The sequence below is a fragment of the Marmota flaviventris genome, chromosome 4 (assembly GCF_047511675.1).
Source record: "Marmota flaviventris isolate mMarFla1 chromosome 4, mMarFla1.hap1, whole genome shotgun sequence".
Lineage (NCBI taxonomy): Eukaryota > Metazoa > Chordata > Mammalia > Rodentia > Sciuridae > Marmota > Marmota flaviventris.
The window spans coordinates 131304845-131317075 of record NC_092501.1 but is presented as its reverse complement, the minus strand read 5'-3'; the positions used below and the strand labels follow the sequence as shown (position 1 = coordinate 131317075).

Here is a 12231-nt window from a genome sequence, read left to right as displayed (position 1 = left end):
ATGTCTGTCCCCTTGTTAGGGAGATAAATATAAGGGAACAATTGCTCTAATGAGTTGATGAGGCCTATGTAGCCCCACACACCAGGAGAGACTCACATAGCTGGTGTGTTCTCGAAGGAGGGAAAAAAGAGCTAAGCTCTAAACCTGACATAACTGTGCATGGGCCCTCCAAAACTTAGTTGGTTATTACCCAATAGTCCCAAATCATAGCTTTAACACTTAGGAGAATATCTGGAAACTAGTGTTTCTAGGCAGATATACAGGAAAGGCTAATGCTTCCTAAAACCAGTTAGCTCGTAGGAACATTACTGATGTTTATTAACAATTGCTTAGGGTCACTTTTATTATCATTTTGAAAACTTCACAAGTAAAACACAATTCACAGTAGCTCTGCAGTTGTACACGGATCTATCTTTTCTGCAAAAAGATTGGGCTTTACCCCCAGGATAGTAGCAGCAGATGGTGGGCAGCTCTGAACTTGGTCTGAGGGTCACAGCAGAGAGTTGCCTAGGTGGCTTGTCACAAAACAGGTTCCCACAGCCCCAGACCAACAACCAGAATCTTAGCTTGGAATCTACTTGTTAACAAATTCCTCAATGATTCTTTGTACAAAGCCAAGTGTGAGATCAGCTCCAAGGAAACAAGGCTTCTCTGCTCTCTCCACAGCCTGTGAAAGCCCAACCCTCAAGGAAGAAGGTCTGATAGGAATCAAGGCAAGCACTCAATAAATACTTGGTGAAGTACAAAATGTACTGTGTAAGGATATTATCTCTTCCTCAAGCTGCCAGGGAGCTTCAAGCCACATTTGAACTCAATCATGGAAATTTTGTAGGGCTTCCTGGCTTGTATTTTTAAGCTCTTTTCCCCCCCCCCTTATTCAAATTTGTACTTTTGTATTCTCCCTGGTTCTAATTTTTACCTTTTATTTATTTGTTGCCATTATTTCATTTTATGGTTTCATAAGCACTCTCAAATCCTGTGACATAAAACAGGGTATAAATATATAAAGACACTTTAGTATAGACATAAATCAAGGTGGCCATTACTATGTTCTTTTTTTTAAATATTTTTTTAGTTGTTGATAGACCTTTATTTTATTTATTTAGACGTGATGCTGAGAACTGAACCCAGTGCCTCGCACATGCCAGGCAAGTGCACTACCACTGAGCCACAGCCACAGCCACAGCCACAGCCCCGTTACTATATTCTTGACATGTTCCTTGTTACTCGAAGGTCCCCCACTGAGACTGGACCGCACTCCTCTGTCCCGCCTTTCAGCCAGGAATATTTTTCCAGAGATTTTAAAAAAGCACCAGCAGACTTACTTGTGTCCTTGGAGCTCAATGGCTGTTCCTTTTCTCCCGCCGATGTCCCACATGATGACAGAGTGATCTGAACTGCCGGAGAATAATACCCGCTGGACTGGGTCCCAACAGAGAGCGGTCACCCCACCTGGAAGGACACACACAGATGGTATTACTCACAACATAATAATGTTACTCATCAACAAAATGGGAATGCAAAAGAGTTAGGACGCAGTGCAGTTCCCAGCATCTAATAAATGTCTGTTTAAAGAACAAATGAGTAGATCCCAAAAGAGAAAAATTGGCTCCACGAGTAAAAATTCTACTCTTCCAGCCCCCCCACTTCAAAAGTTAATGTACCATAAAATCAATTACTATAAAGACCAAAGGGAAATGAAAAAAAAGACAATTAATTGACCTTCAAAAACTAGACATAATTCTGAGAAGAATGGAAAATGTTGCACTATTTGGAAATATTAACCATATTTTCTTAACTGCTGCCTGCCTCCTACTCTGACAATAACAGATGAGAAGTAAATGGAGTTTAAAAATGCTCAATTAGATTTTTTTAATTCTTTTTTTTTTAACATACAAAACTCTACATATTTATGGGATGCAATGTGATGCTTCGATACAAGTATACACGGTGTAATGATCAAATCAGGGTTGTTAGCATACTCATCTCCCCAAACATTTATCATTTCTTTGTGGTGGGAACGTTCAAAATCCTCTGTTCTAGCTGTATTGAGATGAACACTACCATGCTGTTAACCACATTTCCCCTACAGTGCAACAGAACACCAGATCTGATTCTTCCTTTCTACTTGCAACTCTGTACCCTTTGACCAACCTCTCCCACTCTTTCCTCCTACCCACCCCAGTCTCTGCTGGCCATTGTTCTTTTTCTTGTGTATGAGGTACTGAAGATTGAATCCAGAAGCATTCAACCTCTGGCTACATCACCAGTTCTTTTAAAAAAATTTGAATCAGGATCTTACCAACTGGCCTGGAACTTGGGATTTTCCTGCCTTAGCTACCTGAGTCACTGGGATTACAGGCATGGACCACCACACCGGTACGTGGCTGCTGTTTTATTCACTATTTCTATGAGATCAACTTTTTTAGATTCCACATGAGTGAAATTGTGGTACTTCTTTCTGTGTTTTGCTTATTTCACTTAACTTAATGTCCTCTGGGTCATTCATATTGTTGACAAATTTCATCTCTTTTTATGGGAGAAGAGTATTCCATTGTATATATGTACCACATTTTCTATATGATGAATACTTAGATGGTTTCCATTTCTTAGCTTAGATGGCTTCCATTTCTGTGAACAGTGTTGCAGTAAACATGGGAATTCAGGTATCTCTTCAACTTACTGACTTCATTTCCTTTGAATACATACCAGTAACTAAACTGCTAGACCATAATGGTGGTTCTACTTTTAATTTTTTAAGGTACCTTTATCCTGTTTTCCAAAATGGCTGTGCTAATTTATACTCCTACCAACAGTGTGCAAAGGTCCCTTTTCTCCACATCCTTGGGGACATTTGTTATTTTTGTTTTTTGGGTAATAGCCATTCTAACTGGAGTGAGGTGACATCTCATTTTGGTTCTGGTCTGCATTTCCCTGATGATCAGTGATATTGATTGTATATCTTCTTTTGAGAAATACCTATTATAGCTATTTAATCTTGAACATCAGATATAATAAGGCCACAATATCAAAACTTAAAATTACCTTTTTTGGGATTTGAATTTATACATTCCTTGAAAATCACTTATATTATTTAGTGTCAATATCCTTAACTGTAAAATGGGGATAATGGTAACACTAAGACCACTACAACTATTCCTACTAATGATAATATCCTATTACCCACTTTGTAGGACTGTGGTAATAATCAGATCAATTACACAGGCCCACTCTGTAAATTGTAGTATGCTGTATAGATGTTAGTTATGAGAATTATTCTGGTGGTGCAGCTACAAAATTCTATGACATATTTTCTTCTTTGGTAGTCCCCTTATAAATCAAACTCCTTGTGTACTGAGAGCAGTAATAAGTTTTTCCACATAACATGCTCACAGAGCCTATAAATACTTATGAATGTCAGAAATACTTATTATTTTAATGTTATTGAAAAATAATATATTCTGAGAAGGATGCAAAATAGTTTCTTATTTGTTGGAATCTGACATTTTAAAAGTTTAGATTATCAAGTTATTCTACTTTAAGTGCATGTTGGGAAGTTTCTCTCATAATTGTCTCAGATTTTTTTTTTAAAGACCAAAAGAAAAAACCCCACTATTCTGAATTATGCTTACTAGCTTCCTCCTATACCTGCACACCATTCTGCTTGCAAACACTCCTGATCCTGGAAGAAAAACATCACTGCCCCTCGGGCATATGTGGTTAACCACCCCCTATAGCTCCCAGACCACACCCCCTTCCACCATCATTCACCCAATAAAGGCAGTCAGCACAGTACTAGTGCAGACAGGCTCTGGCACTGGCTGTTGAATGAATAAAGAAGCAGATGAATGAAAGAAAAAAAAACTTTTTCTTTCACTTCACGCAAGTCCTTGCCTAAATGCCTGCTCTCTAGAGACACCCTCCTTCACCTCACCACTCTTCTCCTTATTGTTTTTATTTTCCCTCAAATTGGTGGGTTGATTGTCTTTGAGAAATACCTATTATAGACTATTTAATCTTAAACATCAGATATAATTAGGCCACAATATCAGAGCTCAACAATATAAGCTGTGGCTTGTTCACCAGAGTACACCCAGTTCCTAGAACTCTGCTTGGCTCACACAGGTATTCAATAAGCCTGCACAGATGCTCAAATGACTGACTGAAGGAGGAAGCATGTGAAGAAACGCTCTTGGCCTTGTTCTCAGCAGATGAAACACGCATATGACAGATGTTTCCTGGCTGACCAGCTTTGTTGACATGATGCCTTTGTCTGTTCTATCTTTAGGTGAGAGGTTCTCAAGGAGGATCTCTGAGATAGTCTTGCTCAACCAGTGGTGCCACTATAACTAGGGGGACAGATAAGAGAAAGGTGAGAAATACATGATTTCCCCTATAAGACATGTAAAGTGGGTAGCCCTGTTTTTTTTATTCATTTATATTTTTATGTAGTGCCGAGTATCGAACCCAGTGCCTCACATTTGCTAGGCAAATGCTCTACCACTGAGCTACAACCCCAGCCCTAGCCCTGTTTTTTTTAAAGCACCACCTTAGGTTTTTTGTTTATTTGTTTATTTATTTTGGAGTTTTTTTTGGTACCAGGGATTGAACCCAGGGGCCTTGAACCTGAGCCACATTCCCAGCCTTTTTTGATATTTTATTTAGAGAGAGGCCCTGAGTTGCTAAGTTGCTGAGGCTGGCTTTGAACTCTCAATCCTCCTGCCTCAGCTTCCTGAGCTGCTGCGATTACAGGCTAATGCCACCATGCCTGGTTAGATTTAAATAAAGGCGAGCACTGGTAGGAAGAATGTCTAGAAAGGCTTAATTAACTCATTTAAAGACTTCATTGGAGGTGCTCTTCACCAAATCAGAATCAATATGGAAATACCTCAATAAGGTTTACAGTGTGCCAGGAGATACATACTTCTACCCTGCACTCCTGCCAATCAATCAATCCACCTACACATCTACAAATGCTGCATCAGGACACAGGCTCTCTGGCTTTCTTTGCTGGCTTCTATGAAATGAAGATGTTTTATGGTAAAAGTTTAGCTATGGTATTATAAGTGCACAGGCTCTGGGACCATATTCTAAGTCTGAATCCCAGCTGTATCTTTATAAGGTATGTGGCCTTGGGCAAGTTTTTAATGTCACTGTGCCCTAGAAATCCCATCTGTAAAACAGGGATGATAACAGTACCTAACTCACAGTTTTGTGACTAAATGGGTTGCTAAAATAAGCCCTTAACTTGGTGCCCAGTGATGGGAAGCACTCAATAAATGTCAGCTACGGTTACAGGGCAGAAGACCTCACCTATACAATCCCCATGATGGTGTGCTTTGTTGAGTTAGTCTTAGTGACAAGCTTGTCTCCATGCTATCCCAGCCATCATGAGATCAACTGAAGTTTTAGAAATTGGACCAATGTCTAATTTTACCCATTACATCCCACTGAAAGGGCCCTCTGGGAAGGGGAATTCTTAGTAACACAGGCTGTTAGGAAGAGAAAAATTGATAACGTAGTTAACACATGGCAGGGTATATTCATCAGATTCTCAAAGAACTCATAAAAAAAGGATAAGAGAGAGAAGGAAAGCAAATAACTCTGTGGTCCCAGGCCAGTTCTAAGTGCATGTCCTAACAATAAGGCCTGCTGAAAGCTGGCTTACAAACTGTAAACCACAACATCCATTTCAAATCAGATCAACAAGCATGCACCAAACACTGCATGGTGGGCTATCTGAAGACATGGACCCTCTACCACCACAAATGTACAATGAGAAGACAATAGAATTATTTTAGAGAACAAGAAGAGCACACAATTTGCATGGTGGAACCATTCTCTCTAGGACATGGGGCTACTCTCTCTGCCTGTCCTACCCTTTATCACCTAAGTAACCTCTTCTCCCTCTTCAAGTTCAGATGCCCTCTCCTCCAGGAAACCTTCCTCAACACCCTCAATTCAGGTGAGGCTCCAGCCTCTGTGCATGTCTCTGTCATTACACTGACCCCACTACACTCAACTTGTTGGATTATAAATCTGTGCTCAAGGTAGACTCGGTAGACTCTGGGTTCTGTATCTTTGTATTTGAGCACAGCTTATGGTGCCTGGTATACAAGAAGTGATCAATAAATGCTTACTCTTCTGGCCCACTCTACTGGATGGCAGAGAGGAATGGGGGAATAATAAATGAGAGAGCCTTGGGGGTGAGGCTGATGGCAAGGCTGTGCAGTGAGTCCTGGAGGCACAGAGAAAAGCAGGAGGGACAGCAGGTGATGGAAACAGCCTCATCCTTCTTTTTTTTTTTCACTATCTTTTTTTTTAAATTTTTATTGTTGGTTGTTCAAAACATTACATAGTTCTTGACATATCATATTTCACACTTTGATTCAAGTGGGTTATGAACTCCCATTTTTACCCCGTATATAGATTGCAGAATCACATCGGTTACACATCCACTAATTTACATATTGCCATACTAGTGTCTGTTGTATTCTGCTACCTTTCCTATCCTCTACTATCCCCACTTCCCTCCCCTCCCATCTTCTCTCTCTACCCCATCTACTGTAATTCATTTCTCCCCCTTGTTTTTTTTTCCCTTTCCCCTCACTTCCTCTTGTATGTAATTTTGTATAACCATGAGGGTCTCCTTCCATTTCCATGCAATTTCCCTCTTTCTCCCTTTCCCTCCCACCTCTCATCCCTGTTTAATGTTAATCTTCTTCTCATGCTCTTCCTCCCTACTCTGTTCTTAGTTACTCTCCTTATATCAAAGAAGACATTTGGCATTTGTTTTTTAGGGATTGGCTAGCTTCACTTAGCATAATCTGCTCTAATGGCATCCATTTCCCTGCAAATTCCATGATTTTGTCATTTTTTAATACAGAGTAATACTCCATTGTGTATAAATGCCACATTTTTTTTTTTTTATCCATTCGTCTATTGAAGGGCATCTAGGTTGGTTCCACAGTCTTGCTATTGTGAATTGTGCTGCTATGAACATTGATGTAGCAGTGTCCCTGCAGTATACAGCCTCATCCTTCTGTGGAACTTTCTCTGTGTCTCTCTGCAGACGGGACTTCCTGATACATAGTAGTTCTTTCTCCTCAACACATGGGCAGTCGGGGAAAGCCAATCACTTGCAGGGAACTCATGTTGCAAGGAGCTAGGTCCGGTGGACTTCATGCCCCAGCCAGCAACAAGGGCAGGGCCAAGGGCTACTGTGGTTGTGGTTTTCCAGTGTTCATGATATTTTAAATGACAAAAATAATTTCTTCCATTTAATTCTATTTTGTTCCAAATTAATTCATCTTTCTAACTCTCCTTCAGTGTTTCTTTTTATACTTTGGCTTGCTTTTGACCTCTATGATATGACCTACAAGACTTTTAATTAAATTAGTCTTTAAAATAAAGGTTACTAGTTATCCTTTAATGACTAGAGAGTGTATTATTTTTAAATAAGAGATGAGGTCTTGCTATGTTGTTCAGGTTGGCCTCAAATTCCTGGGCTTTAAGTGATCCTTCTTCCTGAGCCTCCCAACTAGCTGGGCCTATAGGCACTCCACCATGCCTAGCTCCTTTTGATTAATCAAATAATGAACTTTTGATTAGTTAGAAGAGAATCTCAAATGTGGAACTGAACCAAAGCATATAAATATTTTCAGAAATGTAACGTGACCAAAATGCTTGGTGAACTAAAATTTTTAAGATTTTATAGCATACCTTGTAAAAATGAAAGACCTGTGCGGAAAGTTTGCAAATCAGGGTTGGTGACTGCTGGGTCTGCCTTTACCAGGGAGTGACGTGGTAACTCAACAAGAGCACTACACCACAACTTCAAGGGTAAGGTGGACAGGCTATAATGTGTGACTAAAGAAGAGCCTGAGTTAGTGCTCATACCACAGAGCCTCTTGATTAAAATATCTGATCTCTTGGTTGTGACATTTCAGTGTATGTTGAGATAAGGAAGGGTTGGGAAGCCTCTCTATGACTCTGCACAAGGAAATGCCCTCTTGTTATTTGTTTCCAAGCAGGCAGTGAATAGCATTCAGGGGCTGACAGCACTTGCTACTCACAGAATATCTTGATGAATTGTCGGGAATTGTCTAGAATTATTGGTCTAATATGTGTATTCCATGCTGGACTAGAAGTGAGTAAAGACAAAGATCATGTTCGTTTTTATTTACCTGCATACACAGCAGCCCCCATCACAAAAGAGTGAGCTGAGGGCTTGCCTGATTTGATGGCAGTCTGCAACTATTGACTTGCACTTGATGTAAACCGGATCTGCAGGCAAGTCTCCCTTGTACACAAACACTAAAGTTCTCAATTTAATTATGTGAACTTGCATATTTGCATTGAACTTTCTTGGTTTGTTTATTTTTATTGTAGTTACATTGTTCTTTTTAATAATTCTCCCAATAGCTAATAACAAAGTCTATGTTTGATTTTTCACTAATTAGTATGCTTTGGGAGATTTACACTGAAGTCCTATTTCTAACATGTTCATGCTAATAAAAAAAATCTTAGAAATAAAAGAAAACAGAGCTTTTATTGGTGTTATTAATTTCTAGAGGGCAAAGTAAGATTTTTACCCTTGCTTTGTTTAAGTCAGTTTATAGCTTTTTGGTACAAAGAAATTCAAAGTTCTGTAGAAATAATAAAAACCATGATACTTGGCCTTTAGCTCCAGAAAGAAAACCAGCAGAGGGAGCATAAGAATCTAAAACTAGTTTTCTAAATCCCTATGGATGAAAAAACGTTATGTTTTGGTCTCTGGGCATGACTATTAGGCCAATTCCATCATCAATCCATGTTTCTTACGGCTGTCTATACTGTGTAAGAGATTGATGAGGCAAAAGGCCATGACTCCAAACACGTATCTACCAAAGACTTATCTGTTTCTGAGTTTGGATCTGGACTAATAAAATCTTTTATAAATTGGGGTTTATATTAAGGTCTTTGTTCCTTACAAAAACTCCTTTCTCAAAACTGTTTGGCTCATTTTGAAACCCTGAGCCTGGAATGGGCCTACCATAGAAGAGCTCAACAGTGCCTCTGAATCACCATGGACTGTCAATGTCCTCCTCACTGTACCTTTAAATGAATGAGCTGCACTGCAGCCAGATTAGTGCTGGGCAGATCCTACTCTCCACAAATGACAATCACAAGTTAAATACCTCATTGCTCCATTTGCCTTCATGTTAGTTACTGACCTTTTACGTTCTGTCTGCCTTGAAGACATTTCAAGATAAAAATGAAATGAAAATGCTTTCAACTCCTTGAGAGAGATAAGACTCGATGCCAAGGAAACATTTTATATTCAAACAGGCCTCCAAAACATGAGTCCCCTGAGCTACATCTGGCTGACAAGACAGTGGTTAGAAGCTTTACTTACCCATTTTGACCTGGAGATGATACCAAACTCAGAGGATTACTATCAGCCACCACATGGTCAATGACCGACTCCTAATGAGTCCAGATTATCTTGTCTAACTCTCCTTCTGTCTAAATCAAACCTGGGAAACCAAGCCTGCTGAACAGTTTTCTTTCTCTTTCTCCTCTTTTTTTTTTGTGTGTGTGGTGCTGGGAATGGAACCCAGAGCCCTACTGCTAGGCAAATCCTTCACCACTGAGCTCCATTCCCCAGCTCCTGTTGGTTTGTTTGTTTGTGTGTTCCTCCGCTTTTTGCAACCTCCTATATTTACTTTGATTTCAGCCACTCCTTGCTTTCCCGGGATGGTTCTCACTGGCTTTCCGATGATACTCTGTAATGCCTGAACCAAGTTTTAAAATCTAATCAGGTTAACTTTTTTTTTTTTTTGAGTCTCAAGAATCTAAAGTGACTCTCCCTTTCTTTCTGGCTCCCCCTCCACCACCTCTTCCCCATATCCACCTTCATACCCAGTGTTCCAGCCACGAGAGGGTGACCACCAGTGCCCACGCCCTTACAAATCTCCATGTGCCTTGAATTGTGCTGGTTTTCTGTCTGGACTGCTCTTCTTACTTCTTTTCCAAAAACTCAACATTTATTCATCCCCAAGGATCTCAGGTCAGGTAACATCTCTCCTAGGGACACCTTCCCTGACTGCCTCCCCCTCCTCCTTCCAAGTAATTTTCCCATTCTATGTTCTTGGAAGTGCTTGATGCTTGATTCCCCTGCTTTGCCACCATGCACCATAATTACAGTTAGCTTGTGTTCTCACTGAGCTGTGAGGAATCGGGGACAATGACTATGCCTTTTATTTCTGTGACTGGCAGTAGTGGCTGATATGAACAAGGGAGAGAAAGCATAGAGTATAAAGAGAAGAGGATCCATTCCCAGAATCCCCAGGGCAGACTGAGGCATAAAGCACAGAAAGGAAATTGGGAGAAGATAGTTCACAGAAGTGAAAGGATATTAGTGATGGCAAGAACAATGGCCATAACGTAAAATGCTGCTGATAGGGCAAGTATGAAAAAGTTTAAACATGTCCTAGCAGATCACAGGTCACCTCAAGAAGAACTCCTCAAGTAGAGACAAAAACCAGATTGCAGGGGCTGGAAGGAAAATGGGAGATGACGACTTTGAAGAAGTTAGGAAAATTATATTCTAAGAAACACTGTTGTTTGCTACAATCTGGATGAATCTTAATGCCATTATGCTGAGTGAAATAAGCCAGTCACAAATGGACAAGTACTGTATGATTCTACTTACACCAGAGTCCTGGAGTAATTCATAGAAGGATGGTTGCCAGGGGTTGGGGGAAGGGCTCAGTACTGCAAGGGCACAGAGCTGCACCTTCACAAGATGAAAACTACTCTGATGGATGCTGGTGGTGGTCGCACAACAATGTGAATATGCTCAATGCCACTAAATAGGAGGGCATTTAAAATGGTTAAAATGGCAAATTTTATGTTATATGTATTTAACTAGTCTTTTTTTTTTTAAGTACCATTGTTGTTAAGAGAAAAAGATGGAAATTGCTACAATAGGTCATGAGACTGACAGGGTTTGGGTTTGTTTTCTTTGCAGGGAAACAAGATACTTAAGCATGTGAATACATTGAGAAGCGCAAGCTAGTCAGAAGGGAGACAAAGGGAATCCATTTTAGTGAGGAGATCCTGAAAAGAATTCGCCTGGGGCAAGAGAAAGGCAAGCTCTTGCAAGCCTCCTCATCTCAGAGGAGGGAGAGACACAGGAAAAATTTGTCACAAAGTCGGGGGTACAGATGGGCAAGAAATACATTTTTTAAAAGAGCTTCTATCTGGAGTTGGGGTGTAGCTAGGATCACCAGAACTAAAAACCAACCAACCAAACAATCTGATAGCTTTTGGGAAGATGGCTGGGGTAAAAATCTGCAGAAGGTTTTTAGGGAATTGGCAGCAGAAGTGTAAAGGAATTATTAGGCAACTTTGTGAGTCTAGTTGGGAAATCATGACCTTGCAATGCTAATGATGGTCTAAGTCTCATGGAAACATGATTTACTGCCCTAGCCGCTGACTGCACAAGAATGTGGACAGTTAGTTTATATCACAGACTCCAATTCTACGAAGAAGAACCCTCTCAATCATAGAAGGGAGAATGCTGGGAAGCACATGGCTGAAGAGATGCACCATCAGGAAGGAAGGGATACAGGGGCTGAGACACCAAGGAAGTGCAAGACTGGAATCAACAAATGCAGTGAAGTAGATAAATTAGGGATGGAAAGATGAGGAGACTGAAGTCAGCAGTGAAGCAGAAGATTTCTTAAGTGAGACAGCTCTGGGTCTCTACCAGGCCCAGGCTTGGCCAGGGTACAGGAGGCTAGAAAGAGACCTCTAAGGCTGGGGGGTATGATTCAGTGGTAAAGCACTTGCCTAGCATGCAAGGGCCCTGGGTTTGATCCCCAGTAACTACACACACACATCCAAAGAGGAAAGACTGGGGTCCTACCCACAGGGAATATTTCTATGAATTCTTCCTTGCAAAGGCACAGACAAAAGATGATCTCTTATGAATCTTTTGCCTTGGATTCAATTTTCCCTTTATTGTTGGTTTGTTTGTTTTATCCTAGCACTCTATATTTTTCCTTTTATGAAATCCTTTATGATTGCAATTAGATATCCTCCATCCCTATTTCTGTTCTTATATGACATCCACGCAGAGTATTATCCTCGTTTTACACTACAGCTTGGGTTGATAGTCTGCAAAAAAGAAAAGCCTATTAAGGACCCTGAGAATAGACAGTGGCTCATTTCTCAGGGTTGACA

The 12231-nt window shown here is 40.4% G+C and overlaps 1 protein-coding gene across 3 annotated transcripts in view; it reads right to left on the bottom strand.

The window, feature by feature from the left end:
* Wdfy2 (WD repeat and FYVE domain containing 2) overlaps nt 1–12231 on the bottom strand; it is a 153482-nt gene that overhangs the window by 27568 nt on the left and 113683 nt on the right. For all 3 annotated transcript variants that reach the window (XM_027928754.2, XM_027928757.2, XM_027928756.2), the window contains exon 7: nt 1326–1452. In XM_027928754.2, the coding sequence (XP_027784555.1) occupies nt 1326–1452 (127 nt within the window). The remainder of the gene's footprint in view (nt 1–1325; nt 1453–12231) is intronic.